The 15,112-nt window shown below is 45.8% G+C and overlaps 1 protein-coding gene across 2 annotated transcripts in view; it reads right to left on the reverse strand.

The window, feature by feature from the left end:
• Positions 1-1,996: 1,996 nt before the first annotated feature.
• Positions 1,997-15,112, reverse strand: part of AGAP1 (ArfGAP with GTPase domain, ankyrin repeat and PH domain 1) — a 391,933-nt gene continuing 378,817 nt past the window's right edge. For both annotated transcript variants that reach the window (XM_059820051.1, XM_059820050.1), the window contains 2 exons: positions 3,881-4,136; positions 1,997-3,393 (listed from right to left, as the gene is read on the reverse strand). In XM_059820051.1, the coding sequence (XP_059676034.1) occupies positions 3,190-3,393; positions 3,881-4,136 (460 nt within the window). In that variant the 3' untranslated portion in view covers positions 1,997-3,189. The remainder of the gene's footprint in view (positions 3,394-3,880; positions 4,137-15,112) is intronic.

Raw genomic sequence — 15,112 nt, forward strand, 5'->3', positions numbered from 1 at the left:
TGCCAGAGAAGGTCTCTCCTGCCTTGGAGAGACAGCGCTGGGAGATCTCCCGTCTTTCGAGGGATCGCCGCTGCGTGCACGACCGGGTATCGTCCCCGCAGACCCCTACACGTTTAGGGAAGCCATCACATAGCCTACGCCACTTCAACACGGTTACTGCCAACGCTTACACGGCCAAGGGAGAGCTATGTCTAGGTTAAAAGAAACTGTGCTACTGCTTAATTGAAGTACGAGGTTATTAGTCGGCTAGCCTGGATATATCATTTTTCCTATAATACAGTTGAATGTCCTCTCATAAAAATACTCTGTTTTTTTTCAATGTTTGCCTTCAGAAAATTTTTATGAAAGGAGCATATAATTCTTCCACCTGAAATCTGCATGACAGCCTGGTTGCCCTTGTTTCTCAAACATCACTCTCAGCTTTATGAGAGGAAGGTGGCCCAAAGAGAGCTTTAAATTATGTACAGAAAATATTTTCAATTAGGAAAAAAACAGCTCGGAAATGGAACATGCACTGAGAACTTAAGGGCGGCAAATCTGCCTACCCTGCGCTTGAAACATTGGACTTGGTTTTTGGCTACAAATGCCCTCGATGCTCCCAGGGGAACAGCAGGCAGCTATAGCACCTCCGGGACCACGAGCCGCGATTCCTGAATCCCCGCTGTGTCCCCCCCATAGGGGCGTAAAGCTCGTGAGCACCAAGACACAGCGGGCTTCACAGCATCCCCTTCAGCTGCACGTTAGACGGGGTGTCCCATCGCTGAAGGACCACCCGTCAGTACCAAGGATCAGGGAGCTGCATGGGAATGATGGAGAAATAGCAATTATAACAGACACCCTTCCTCAAGTTCAAAAAAAAAAAAAAAAAAAAAATTAAAATTATCCCGGTATGAAGAGAATCAGCTGTAGCCTTACTCTGATGCAGCCAGCCTAGGCTGGTGAAGAAAGATTTCCCCCCCCAAATAGTCAAAGGTCTATACAGTAACAAAGTACAAAATGAGAACACCACCAAATAGGAAAAACTGGTCAATATTCTCGTGCTTCCACCTTGAGGCTCGCTTTTCTTCCACAAATTGATGATTTTACATCAAATCCGTAATTTTCTCTTTTTTTTTTTTTTTTTAAGAAAACCAGATTACGCTTTTTCCTTCACGTTTTGTCCACGTATAGTGTATTTAGCAATCGCTACGCTCCTCCCATTTGCATGCCAAACGGAACGCAGAGCCCCAAGGAAGAGCACCACTGAAGGCTTGGGAAATACATCCGAACAGGTAGATTTGCAAATTACTATGCCGTGTGCACCTCACTGCCTTCACGTAATTGCTCCTTTGCCATCGAATTCAGTTGAGTTTTCAACTTTCTCCGTGATACACCCTTCCCCCATCCTCACATTGCCATATGCCGCTTAAAAAAAATGACTTTTCTGCCTGCCAAAACCCGTACAAGCCTGCTTCCCCGTGCCAGAATCCTACTTCATTGAAAACAGGAGAAGCTGGGATCTGCCCGGCAATACCAAAATAATCAAATCAAGTATTAAAACTTGGAATTCAAATGAACTGTCCAGGCTACTTTCACAAGCCATTTTTCTTCCCGAAAGCAGCCAAGTTGGGAGTCAAGCGCAGCCATGCCCTGCCCGCCGCGGTGAAGGCTATCAATTCTGAACTTAATCAAATCTGATCTTCCCCCAGCCAGACTAGGGCTTTTTGTCTTGGCTTGTGAAAGCTTCGTGACTTCTGGAGTAAAATATATTTAGAGCGCTGAGAAACAGCCTCTTTTTCCTTTCTAAAAGGTCTCGTACGCTTTTTTTTTTTCCCCCATGCCAAACGTGCCATAATCTCCTTCTGATATGTTCCTCAAAGGCTTGCGATGGAAACAAGAGTTCAACCGCTGGGAATATTTTCAATGTACAATGATCTGCAACCCACAGATCCTAACTAGTTGCACATTATTTAGTTCACATCCATTACAGTTTATAAATTAACAGAGATGTAATTTTCTGTACAAAAAAAAAAAATATCAATGCATATTTCTGGTTTTTTTTATTCAAATAGATTTTACATACATATAACCTAGACACAATACAAAAATCTGTATAAGTTAGGCAATGCATCACAGGAGTGACCAAAAACTCAACACGTTTACCTTGGCAAAATGACAGAACCTATTTCTGCTGGCTGAAAAAATATTAGCCTTTAATGCGTTTATTAATTTCACTAAATGTACTTGAAATGTTTTTTCCTTAGCGGTATTCATTATTCCTTTTTGTGTTTCATAGTTACTCTTATTTATTTTTTCCATTTTGTTTTTACACCAAGGAGACTGCAGTCAAATAACACTCAGCAACTCATTTCCTCTCTTTGGACTGAAAAATTAAACAGATACTAAATTATGACAGTGAATTTAGAAAGGAGGGCTCCAAGGGCTTGAAAGAACATGTCTGAGATAATATGATGCTTCTAAGAATATTGCAATCACATCCAAGCAATCACCGAAGCGTGCCATGTAACTACCTCCTCAGCTAATATGCTTTTTTCTCCGTGATGACTAATCATGTTCTATTAAACAGCGGTAATGCTGGAAGAACTCAACTATACAAGTGTAATGAAGCCAGTATTCTCCCCGGACAGATTAGCTACAACTGATTTGACACATACCATCATAGGAGCTTCAAACCTGACAAACTCTGTGCTTGCTTCTGATTTATGCCGTCAAGCTCTTCAGAGAAGAGAATGAAATCCAGGCGTCGCGTTTGGTAGAGGTGAAATGTACTGATGTGCTTAACTGTCAGTTACGGAAAGTCACCATCTCTCCTTCCTTCTCCTCTCGCTCGCCTCTCCCTCCGCCCCTTCCCTCCACGCTCGGGGAGCCTGCGTCCCCCCCCCGGGGACGACCGCTCTCCCATGGTCCCGGTGCCACGCACGGCGTGTCCTGCTCAACCCACGTGCTCTCGCCCGCTTGTTTCCATCCTTCGAGAGCTGTCACTGAAAGAACTGCTTTCTCTGCAGCCCCTTTTGCTCCTTCTCATCCCCTCGCGCTCTCCAGACGCGCCGTTTCCGGATGGGACAGGGATGTACCGAAGGGAAAAGGGAAAAGGAGAGTTACCAGACTCACAGAGCAGAGCTGTGATGGGGATGGAGGAATATGAGGCTGCGGATGTAACTCAGGTCAGCGAATACACGAGTGAGCTCCTCAGATGATGGTGGGCATCCTTCCGCTGCTGTTGTTCCGGTTATTGTTCTTCCTGGACAGGTTTGGAGTGGCCATGAGGACGAAGCGCTCGTCGGGACAGCCGTACTGCAGGAGAACGTCAATGCACTCCTGGCTGGAGGCCTGCCGGGCGTAGGCCAAGGCCGTGTTGCCATGGGCATCGCGTGCCATCACGTCGACGCCGTACTACAGAAAGAAGAGGTGTGTTGTTGGAAGCTGCGGTGCCAAGAGAGCGTTAAAATGGAGGGAGCGGACTCGGGACAGCTTGGTTTGAATGTAACCGAGGATGGGGAGAGGGAGGAGAGAGCAGGCAGGACACCAGCCTGACAACGCGAGCAGCACTCACTCACATACGTAAAAGTTTCTACGGGGAGAGGCTCATGCATGGAACAAAATGTACCATGGTGGTGTTTCAAAGAGGTGCTAGGGAAATTTCTTCTTCATTTCCTACGCTCTCCTTTACTTGCCATCAAGCAGCAGCGGACAGGCAGAAATAGACGTTTTTACCACGTTGCTGTCTTTTGAGAGCACGCAATGAGGAACATCTGGACTCGGGACACCAGCAAAGGCTTTGTGGAACCCACAGGAAGGTAGGTTTGGGAGGTCCTGCTCAGGGACATAACCAAGGGAAAGCCAACCCAGCCAGCCCCCTCCCCACACACCAAGTACTTACCCAAATCAGGAGCTGCACTAACACCACGTTTCCTTTCCTGCACGCCAAGTGGAGGGCAGTGCGCCCGTCACCGTCTCCGCAGGTCTCGTTCACCTCTTCCCGAGTCCCGTGGGCAAGGAGCAGGATGACCGTCCGCAAGTCCTCCTCGGCTGTAGCCCTCAGGAGATGCTGGCCCAGAGAAAGCTCCAGACACTGCAGCGGGGCAAGGAAGAGCTTCTGCTCATATTTCGCACGTATCCAGCGCTCTTTTTCTTCCCTAGAGAAGCCAAAGGAGACAGGTCACTCGAACCCAACTTCGCTGACTCTGGAGAACGGTGCAAGTTCAGCTTTGGCTAGCGTTACGTTAGCAAACAGCAGTTAACCAACAGGAAAATTATTCCCCCTTCAAATTTTTGGCAAGAAAGCCCTCATAGAAACAGTTCATCCAAACCTTATCTTGGCAGTGATGTTTGCGTCACCCATCTCATCATTACCGAGTCGTATTATCGCAACGCCCCAGATCGCCCTTGGTGGATGCCGTGCCTACAGGGTCGTAAGATCACAACAGCCCAGAGGTCTTAAAAAACCCCGGGCTGCCCTGAGGACTGGCAAGAGGTCAATGCAAGAGCCCCCACCGTCACGAAGACCAAAGACAAAGCAGGCAGCCTGGTTCCACGTTAAGGTTGTGCGGCGAAATACGTTACAGAAAGCGCACCAAATTTCTGTATCTAAGACCAGATATGCACCCGGGCTTGCATTTCAGACGGGAGAGCAAGCCCTGAAAGCCACGGCCTTGCTTGCAGGGGTGCTCTTTCCTTCTGCAAGTTGAGTAATGTTTCCAATGCAAAAGGCATAGGGATGGTTCCTCTGTTTGTGTTTCCAAAATGCAAGCCACCAAAAGAATACTTTGAAGCGCCATTTCCTCCTGATGCGTCAAAGAACTATCAAAAGCCTTCGGGATGCTCTTAGGTTACAGGATAACAAGGACTACAAACAAGTCCCTTGACTCTCCGTTAAAAAAATTACCATACAATTATATGATCTAAGAGATCTAGCCCTAGACAAAGTCCCATTTAGAGGTACCTCAGGTAATCTGTCCAGCCTGTGAAAACCATACACATCACCTAAGCCAGGCAACTTGCTACTGGTGACAGATTCTCTCCTCTGGACTACAAAAGGCAAAGCTCTGTTTACGCCTTTCAGCCGTGTTTACACTACTCTCAGTAATCTAGTGTCAGGTTAGCCCTAATCTGTTTTTAAATACTTAGGTAAACAGATCCTTCCAACAGCAAATCTGGATTAGTTTTGCATCATTTCCTGGTACATGCGGAGTGACCTTGCTTTGACCTGCCCGGATGCTTTCAAGGCACAGCTTCCCAAAGCATCCGCTTCTCTACCCCGACCGCAACTTACCTTACAAACGGGTCCAGGGCTTTTTTTTGTAGAGCAAAAGCGCAAACAGAAAATCAACACAAAGAGTGCTTCGTTTAAATCAAACCTTTGAATGACTCCTGCAAGCTAAAAGACACACCAGGAAAAAAAAAAAACAAACCCAACAAACCCAACGTTTGGGGAGCTGCAAATTAACCTTTGATGGCAGGATCTGATAAAACAGAGTATCATCTCAGGTATTCCAGATGGAGAGGAGGAAGAAAAGGGCTTCTTTTACTATTGCATCCTTAATTCATGGTTTTTGCCTTTGTATTTTTTTAAGGTTAAAAAAAAAAACCAACAAACCAAAAGCAGTGCAATGAGGAGGCTGAAGTAACACACGTGCAACTATTTACAATAAAACTGGCATTCTTGCAACACTTCTAGGTCCAGTAACCATCTAGTGTATCTTCAAGAATGTTTAGTAAAGCGCTCATACGTTTTTAAATACGTACAGAGTCTGCAAATGAATCCCCCCTCTTCCCCAGACCATCTTTTGAGCGATAGTAAGTTTTGGCTCCTGTCAAGAGCATCAGTTGCTGCGATCGCCATGGTTTGAAGAGAGAATTCCCTCTCCATTTAGAAAACAAGCTGTTTTACACGAGTCTCCCACTTCTAATCACGATTCACCTATAAACCGCAACAGCGAGCCATGGTGTGTACCGACCCAGAGGCAGTCCGTGCCCAGTTCAGGCGGCGGCTTTCAGACCTTTCAGGCTGCTGGTTTACAAATTCATCAGCACGAATTTCACCTTGGCAGCGTGCGGCGTAGGAGCAAAGGCGATCCTGCTGCTCTCGGAAGGTTGCAAGAAAGCAGGAGAGACCCCACCCCAACCCGATCCTGCTCAGGTTTATCCTACTGTCTCAAAAGGCTGGGCAAAGAACAGAAAACCCATTTAAAAATTAAATCTGACTCTGAGGAAGGGGAACGTGCTGCCACCTGTATTAGCGATGGAGAGGATGCAGATGGTCCTTCCTTAAGCCACTCTCCTGCAGTATGATCAAGTAACCCATAAATGCTCTGCATTGATGCTGACTGTACGTTCTGGTCAGGATCCATCCCTTCACCGGAGGAAATCTCTTGCAGAGCCGGGCAGGAGACATCGGGTCCCTCAGGAGATGCTCACTGGTGTGCCCGGCCAGAGCAGGACCCCGCAGCCAGCCGCCGGCTGTGCCGCTGGGCACCGCTCACCTAAAAATTCCACCTTCGCACGTGGTTATTTTACCTCACTTCGGTTTCCCTTTTCAGAAAACCCGCCCGATTTTTCTTGCCCACGTAGGTCACCGAAAGACTCAATGCATTAAGGCCAAATTCAACCTTTGGAGTGACATTAAGGGTTGTGGTGGGAACACAGCAAACATTACAAACAAAAAGAAAGGTGTTTTAAAAGGCTCAGGCATTTGGGGGCAGCGCGCCACTGACGTCAGCTATTGAATGAGATATAGATCTTACTCGGCTGTACAAACCGGGCACAAGAAAGATATGTCGTTCGCATTTTCTGGCAGAAAACCAAACTTTCTCATAGAAGTAGGAGGAAAAGCACGCTCGCCCATGCCTCATGGACAGCCAAAATGTAGAGGGACTGTTTTTGAATGAGTATCTAGGAAGCCGATGTCCACGGACACCCTCCCTACATCTCCGGCACAAACGACTTTCTTTTGAACGGGAAGTCCTGGGGACTTTCCTGGAAGACAGCTTCAGCTCTGCCGCTCCCATTCATCTCAGAAATCCCGACAGCCAAGCCATAAATACTGGAATTGTTTCTCTGATGCCCCTATTTCACTTCTGAGATCCACAGCGTGTCTTGGCTGAGGTCTCATCTCCCCCAAGGAAGGCCAGTCCAAGAGCAGAGTTGTCAGCAGTAGATCACTTGACCTCTCCGCAGTCCTCCGGAGGACCACTGTTCACATCCCCTCTTAGCTAATGAGCTAAAAAATGAATTATTGGAGCGGTCAGCAATAAGCAGGAAGAGGAGGCACAGTGTTTCATTTCAGCCAGCGCTGACATACCTTTAAATAAATCAACTGAATAAGAGCACGAGGAAAAGCGAGGAAGAGCAACTAATCAGGAGAAAGACACCGAACCAATCCCTAAAAATAAAGGAAACGTACATTGGCTAGTAAATATTTCCCTCGTTTTCTTCCCTTAGCTGTAATCCTGGTAACTGCCACTCTAAACGACTCCCTCAGCGCCGGACTTGTTCAATTGTGGCTGTCAAAGCCAAAACAAGACGCTTTTACCGAACTTTTAAAATCCAGCGGAGTCCTTTTCTCAGGACCGGGTTAAAGCCAGGGTGCGGGAGAGGCAACGTCATCGCGCGCTTAGATGGTCCCGACGATACCTAATGCTGGAGAGTGTGTGAGCTGCCTCTTCCTCACATGTCCTAAAATGACTTGACTTTTCTTCAGCGATCATGCTAGCTGCTCTTTTTTCAATGCATATGCACAAAGGAATTACTAAATGAACTTAGAGAAAGAAAAAAAATACATTTATAAGATTAGGCTTTCTTGGAGCCTTTTATGGCTGAAGCTACGCATTCAAACCCAGACTGCCGCTACAAACTTCAAACCTCACTGGTTATGCAAGGGCCAAATACACCAGGCTGCAAAATGCTCTGCGGTACCAGGAGAGGAACGAGCCACTACGCCTCGGCCCCAAAAATATACGACCAAGCTCTTTGCTCTTGCAGGAACCTCCATCACGAGTAAGTACACACAGTGCTGTGAATAATGAAATCTCTGCCACGGCAGTGGTACTGTACATAGGTAAAGGGTTATTAGAAACAGATGAAAATTTCAGTTCTCAGTTTATTTTGATCTAATTAGGTGCTTGCTTCTCAAGATAATGTCCAATTATTTAAATTACTCTGCCAGCCACATCACATCATTATTATCTGGAAACATAAATACCGGGCGCTGTAAGGGGGGAGGGCTAACTAGGTAGCACGAGCGAATATAAAAAGCGGATTTGCTTAGAGCGCAGCTTCGCTCCAGGAGCTACACTGCATTCTCCATTTGTGGGTTTGCACCAGAGATGCTCATTTAGGAGCCCACGTCCTACACAGCTCAGCCCTGCAGAGTGCATCATGTGGCTCTCCCTCCTCGGTTAAAGGCGAGCGGTTTTACACCCGACAAATCCAAGCAGGAGCCTCGTACCGCTGCTGTCGACTCTCCACCCTACTCTTCCTCGCCCCCGTTCACTTCTGCCTTCTACTTCGTTTGTCCTTCACATATACTTGGCGGAGAGGCACGAAAGGCAAACACGAAAAGGACGCGCAGGGTGGAACTAAAAGCCGTGTTCATACGGCGACTCAGAACTGATTGTGTAGGCAACAGCATGCGGATGAAGAGCCTGAGAACTTGCCATCACAATTCAACGGCTCTGGCGCAAGAGCAGCCTCGTTCTTACCAAAGCGGTAACAAGGATGACGAAAATATTGCGTCGCTTGCTCGTTATCCAAAATTACTCATCGTTCGGTTAAAAGGCTGGATGAAATTTTGAAAGGTTGCATTAAAAACGTAACGGACGGCAGGTATTTACCACGGCAGAGTATTGATTTCCCACCATCAGAAACACCGAGCAGGCTTGGTGCAGGCATTTTGAAGTGAAGTTTTATCCTCCACACCTCCAACAACACTAAAAAGCTCTTGAATTTTTTAATCTTTTCTTCTCTCTTGCTAAAGAAAATAATTCTGTAACTGAGGAGGCCTCTAAACGGTCTCCCTAGCGTTGCCACGCATGTGCCGTGCCCGTGTGTTGCCACTTCTGGTTGCTCACTGAAGCACAACCGTTTAACGCAGTAGTAACCTGGCCAGCTCAGCAAAAGCACTGCCAAATTTTCTCTCCTGTTGGCCAGCTGACAAGGTTAATGTGTCTCTTCCAAGAAAATGAAGTAAATCTAACCCCCATCCCTCCCAAACTCCTGGAGAGTCCCAGAATGTGTCATTAGCTTCGTGGTTCGGCATGCAAGAAGCACGCATCACCTAATGACCAGCGCTGGGCAGCCGGTTGTGCCGGGGCTTGCTGTTTAAATAAACCCCTTCGCGATGATCCCGCGCGCATCCGATAAACCGTATTGCTTTGGATAGGGTCGGCGATGCAACGTTGGGATGGGTAAAAGAGAAACATGGAGGGTCGGGGGGAGACGGGATTGAAATGTTGGGAAAGGTTCATGATGTTTTTAATTGCAACTAGCAAAGGGGGGAGAAGAAGAGAAGGCGAGAAGAAAGGGCTAGCAGCAAGGAATTTCCAAAGTGTTTTCCTGCCCCAAGCAAAGCAGGAACTGGGAGGAGAGGCATGGAAGAGGAGCTGGGAACAATATGCTGAGAAAACACAGGGGCTTCCTCTCTCTGCAGGAGAAGACCCCACTCTATTGCAAAGTAAGTGCTTAGCAGTTGACTGCTTCCTAGCATGCATGCCTTCTCTCCCCGGCTGCGTTGCTAAGGGGGAAGGCGCACAAGCCCACCGGCGAACTACAGGTTCCCGGCAAACAAGAGGGCTCCAGACAGCAAACAAAGACCGATGGGTATTTATTCCTTAATTACGAAAAGCTTTTAAGAAACGGGCCACTGTAAATCCCGCCTGCTGAGGAAAAGGAGGCAAAGGACCAAGATTTATGTGCGCTGGGGCAAAGAGGAGATAAATATCTCTCTGGCTCCTGATCAATATTATGAGTGTTTTGCCAACCTACAGGGTGTTTTATGAGCTGTAAGGACAGAAAGGGATCATTAATAATTAAATAAAGTCAACCTATTAAGCTTATTACTTCTTACAGGTTAAACATCCCTGATGGACGAAGAGCAGCCCTATAGGAAAGCTGCAGATAAGCCAACCTGCGTCTTCTCTTGTACTCTGGACCAGGGCTCTGCGGGCCAGCAGCACAGTAACCCAGCTTGGAAATTATTTAATTACTGTCTTTGCTGGGGAAGTTACCTGGCTGAGGACAGAGTTCAACCCACTGTCAAACCTGCAAAGATTTGCCCACCAGCCAGGAGAGGCGAGAGAGAGACAATTCAGTGCCGTAGAAATATTCCACGTTCAAGTTACTTCTCCTACCACCAGACCTATTCAAGCAACCAAACCAAAACACCGGCCCCAAAAGACACAAATGAAGGCGGTTTCCCATCAGAAGCACGTCCAAAGCCCCTCGCGCTGTCAGGGAGCTGTTTTCTGGAGCCCACAGGTCAGGATCTTCTCCACCGTTAGCTCTACTACTACATATTTCAGTTCTCCTTTTATAACTATGTGTTTAAGGAAAAAAAAAAAAAAAAGCCCTACCGTGCATGATGGACAGAGATTGCTCATACGTGCAAGTCTGAATGGGCTTCTCAAATTCGTGTCTTGCATGACACTTACCGGTATAATCGTAATTTGGGTTCAGTGGAGCTTCTCCACTTTCTCTGCCCTCTCTTCTGACAGCATCCCACTACGTAGGGCTCCAAAATAGCTGTTATTTCTGCACTTCTAGGTTAGCCTTCCAGTGATGCCACGGAGGATCCAGCAGCTCTCCTTTAGGTGTTAAGACACCTGCAGGATTTATTATTGCCCAACATTACTTACCAGCCTGGCCGAGACATCAAGGTTTACTGACTTCAGGCTTTTTAGATAAAATATCCTGCAATTGTGGGCTCTGATGTATCACATAAAATTGCAGCAAACTTATGTTTTCATTGCGTGACACTCAGTCGAATAATTTTTAAGGTATACTTGATAAAAAGCATCACATCTGAGGTTTACCCCGTATAAAGTTAAGCAAAAGCTACGTGACATACAACGGTAGGGAGTACTGCGGATACGAAGAAAAGGCTTATTAAGCTGAGAATAAAGATCGTTAGTGTGGCAACTGGAAGCCCTGCAAGCTGGTTAACTCTTTTCTCCATACAAATGCAAGCTTTTTTTGTTCCGTGCAACTATGTGAAATGAAAAGAGTCCCTAGAGATGTAACAAAAAGCTTGAGGAATGCCACAAACTGTACTTTTCCACTAACCCCAAAATCCCTACAATTTTTTTAAACAGCATTGCCAGCAACATTTAGGAGGGGAAAAAACCCTAACAATGGTGAACTCTAAGGACTTTAAACACTTAGCTTGGTGAAAACAACTCAAAAAGCATTGTGAACAGTGGAGGGAGATGGGTTTCTGCTAAGAGGCGCAAGGAGAGACCTTATGAGAATCTGGAATACAACAGCCACGAATGACTGCTTCCTTCCACCACCCTCTGCCGACCTACAGAAAAAACTACTGAGTTCATGATCCGATTCCTTTTACCTAGATATTGATGTACAAGCATATACACATCCATGGAAAATTTAAACCAAAACATAAAACATATCACTGTGCTGGCTACCAAAAAACCCCCACAGGCTAGTGAGTTATCGCTGTGTGGTTCTAGATACATACGTGGACTGCTTCCATTTCTTGGGTGATCAACCTCAACGCTTGGGCATGCTACAAATATTACCTAAAAAAAGCCAAAAGCTGCTCTACAACAGTTGCATGGAAATGCTAAGGCCAAGGAGTATATTTTCTTCTTGCTTGTTTGCAGTAATATACACATATATGCAGAGAATAGCAATTGCAAACACGTATCTAATGCATTTCATTGTTCAGGTGTAACCGTACTGAATCTGATGTCTTAAGCGTATAAATCAAATTGCATTGGGCCAGCACCTTAAGACAGACTGGAAATTTCAATTTATAATTTGATATACAGTCACTCAGTTTAGAAGATTCCATTAATTTGCTATTGGTTAACCCCAATTTTCTCCTACAGGAAGGCTACACTTAATGCAATATTATTTCAAATATAGATCAAGAAATCATTACGTACTTTTTTACCTTTTTTTTTTTTTAGGAAAAAATATGAAAATTTCATTTGACATCAATTTTCACACAAAACGTGGAAATAGTTTTGAACACCTAACGGCATTAAAAATGAACTATTAGGAAATGTTCTATGGAAATGAAGGTAATCTGTTACTTTGGTTATTTACGTCTAAAAATCCGGCCATTTTCACCCCAAACCAGGCTTCTGCTTTCATATTCGTATTAGAGGAAGCTCTTGTAGAGTATTCAGAGCCGGGGCTGGGGCGGGGAGCGACATACAAATACTTCAATGCATAAATCTCAATAATCTGTGCCAGGTGAGAGACAGAGCGAGGTAGCCAAGTGAGGTTCCCACAGACCCTGAGTAATGTGGCATGTAACAGGGACGTACATCAGCGACGCGCTTTCCAGCGGCTCCTCCCGTGATGCGACTATCACAGCGCATTAAGGATACCATAACAGTCGCTGATGTGATCTGCTTTGGAACGTATCACATCATAAACAGATGAGAGAAGAGAAATGGAGCTTTTCCTCTGCTCATAATGCTGTAAAGTGGAGAAGTAGCGTAACTACGAGTGCACCAATGCCTTATAAATAATGAGAGGGGGGGAAAAAAAGCCCTCCGAGGTCTACCCAAAGGGCTGACAAACTTGCAGCATAGACATTAAAGAGATCTCAAATGAGAGCTTGCTTAGCGCACAAAGGTGACTTCAATGATCCAAAATGGAAAAAAATACGTTGTGGGCTGCAGAAGGGGAATGCACTCTTTACCCGAGGATCAGGAACTGGAAGAGGACAATCGAATTACAACACTTCACAAAGACCTTCAGAAATTTTCTCGACAATTTTGAGCCTTTGTTACCAGTAACTCCTGAGCAATCCTATAGTTTGGTTTGCAAGGAACAACAAAAGCCCTTTCAGGGGGCTTTAATATGATCTTAATTCCGGCAGAAGCGATAAGATGATACTCTTTGGAGTATTTGGAAAAAAAAACAACCCAACATTACACTGCATTTATATAAGACATAAAAGTGAAAATACAAGTAATAAACATTGTATTTGAGCATAGACTGTGAAGAAAAACACATTTGGAGCAGCAAGCAAATAAAAACAAATGCTTGCTCCGCGCAAGTCGGTAGTGGAAGGCAGGCACGTTTGCAGCTGAAGGTTCAGAGGGCTGGGAAGTCCCGGACCATTCCCGTGGGCAGCATTTCTGTGACCCCCCTTCTTCAGACGCTACAGGGACCTCTCCGCCATCCAACTCTTCCCTAGTGACTTGGAGTTCGCCCCTCTGCTCCTCTCACCTTCCAACGTCTCCTCGTCGGCAATTCCAATATATCCCATACCCTCCTCTTCCTCTCTGACACATCTTCCCCTCTCCACCAACACACCTTTGCCTGTTCCGCTACGCCACCTCTAACGGTTACTTCTTCAGCTGCTTTGGCTGCCTCTTACATCTCACCGACGCTAAGGGCTCTACAGAAATCATTGATGTCATCAGCCTCTTCCATTAGTCGCATTTTTTAATGACTATTTTCTATTTAGTAAAAGTGACGCCTGCCTTGGCAAGTTAGATCTCCTGAGGTATCCCCTCCGTTCAGCAAGCGATGGGACTTCCCTCTACCTCAGTTTTATGTGGTTTTTAAGTGTTTGATGCCTTTCTGAAACCACAAATGATAATTAGTGTAAAAAAGGCTGTTGGTAGGTCAGCCCACATTTCTGAAAAAGCAAAGGAGCTGAAGAATAAACTTGAGTAACTACGACTACAAAAAGAAAAAGACTTGAGAAATCCTCAGCAGGTAACATCCACAGAAATCCATGAGGTTTCCTCTGTACCTAAGAAAGGAAACCTCGGCGTTGGTTTTTTGTTTGCGTGTTTTCAACAACGGCACACGCAACATTGGGGTTGCCCAAACGTGCCCCAAAAGGCGAGATTAGAGATGGACTCGGCTTTCAAAAGACACTCGAGCGCTCAAGTACTGCTGAGGCATTTCTAATTGCGCACCTCTGCCTATTAATCACTTGCGAACCTTTAGGCTTTTATGATTTACAAGCCATACGGTTGGTGCTTAACAGTGGGAAACCCGCATAAAACCTGACAGCAAAGAAAACCCGCACCGGAGACGCCTGCCAAAAGTGACAGCAAGTTCCACTTCGAGAGCACCTCCGCAGAGAGGTGTGCAGGGATTTAAAAGCCGTGTGCCAGAATTAAAGCCAGAATTAAAGAATTAAAGCTTCTTGCGCAGGCGCTCTCAGTGCACAAGTGCCCTCTCTCTTTCAGCTACTTCCCTGCAAATCCCTCTTCAGGACACATTTGGAAATTATTTAAAAAAGATAAAATATCCCTAATCTGTTACCAATTAGAAGAAACATGTGAATATTATTTTCTAATTTGTGACTCAATCTTAAAAGCAAAGTCACTGAAATAATTACATCGGCTCCTGAATATTTCTATTGTGCTCCTGAAAAAAAAATAAATAGTGGGTATGTCCTCTTCTGCCCGATATGCCCCAGGGCTGAATGTATCAATAAGTACATCAAAGCCCTGAATGTGAACTGCCAAAAAATTGTAATTTCTGGTTTGTGGCAGCTGCAGCCCAAGGGCTGCCAAACTGATTATAGTTACCTCCTAATGGTCTCTGTGCAACGTGGGTTTGCGGCAAGGAGGTGGGAAGGAGGAACAAGCCAAGGAGGATAGAAGTTGAATGGCAAAGACACGGTGCTCAAGTTGTCCACTGCAGAAGCGACCCGTTTCCAGCCGGCTGTTGATGTACAAGCGCTAAGCCAGGATTTATAAGCGCGGCGATGTAGGCTTCTTTTTAAAACCCAGACGCGGTGCGACTTGAGTGACTAACTCCTGAAAATTGGTAATTTCCTGGTGGTTAACAGGAGAAGGTCCGCCAATGGGAAAGCAGAAGCCGCTAATAAATTTATAGTGCGTTATATGCCAATTAGACCCTTCCAGCCCTTCAAGAGGCAGTGCCACCAATCAGGTTA

The sequence above is a fragment of the Gavia stellata genome, chromosome 8 (assembly GCF_030936135.1).
Source record: "Gavia stellata isolate bGavSte3 chromosome 8, bGavSte3.hap2, whole genome shotgun sequence".
In the NCBI taxonomy this organism is placed as follows: Eukaryota; Metazoa; Chordata; class Aves; order Gaviiformes; family Gaviidae; genus Gavia; species Gavia stellata.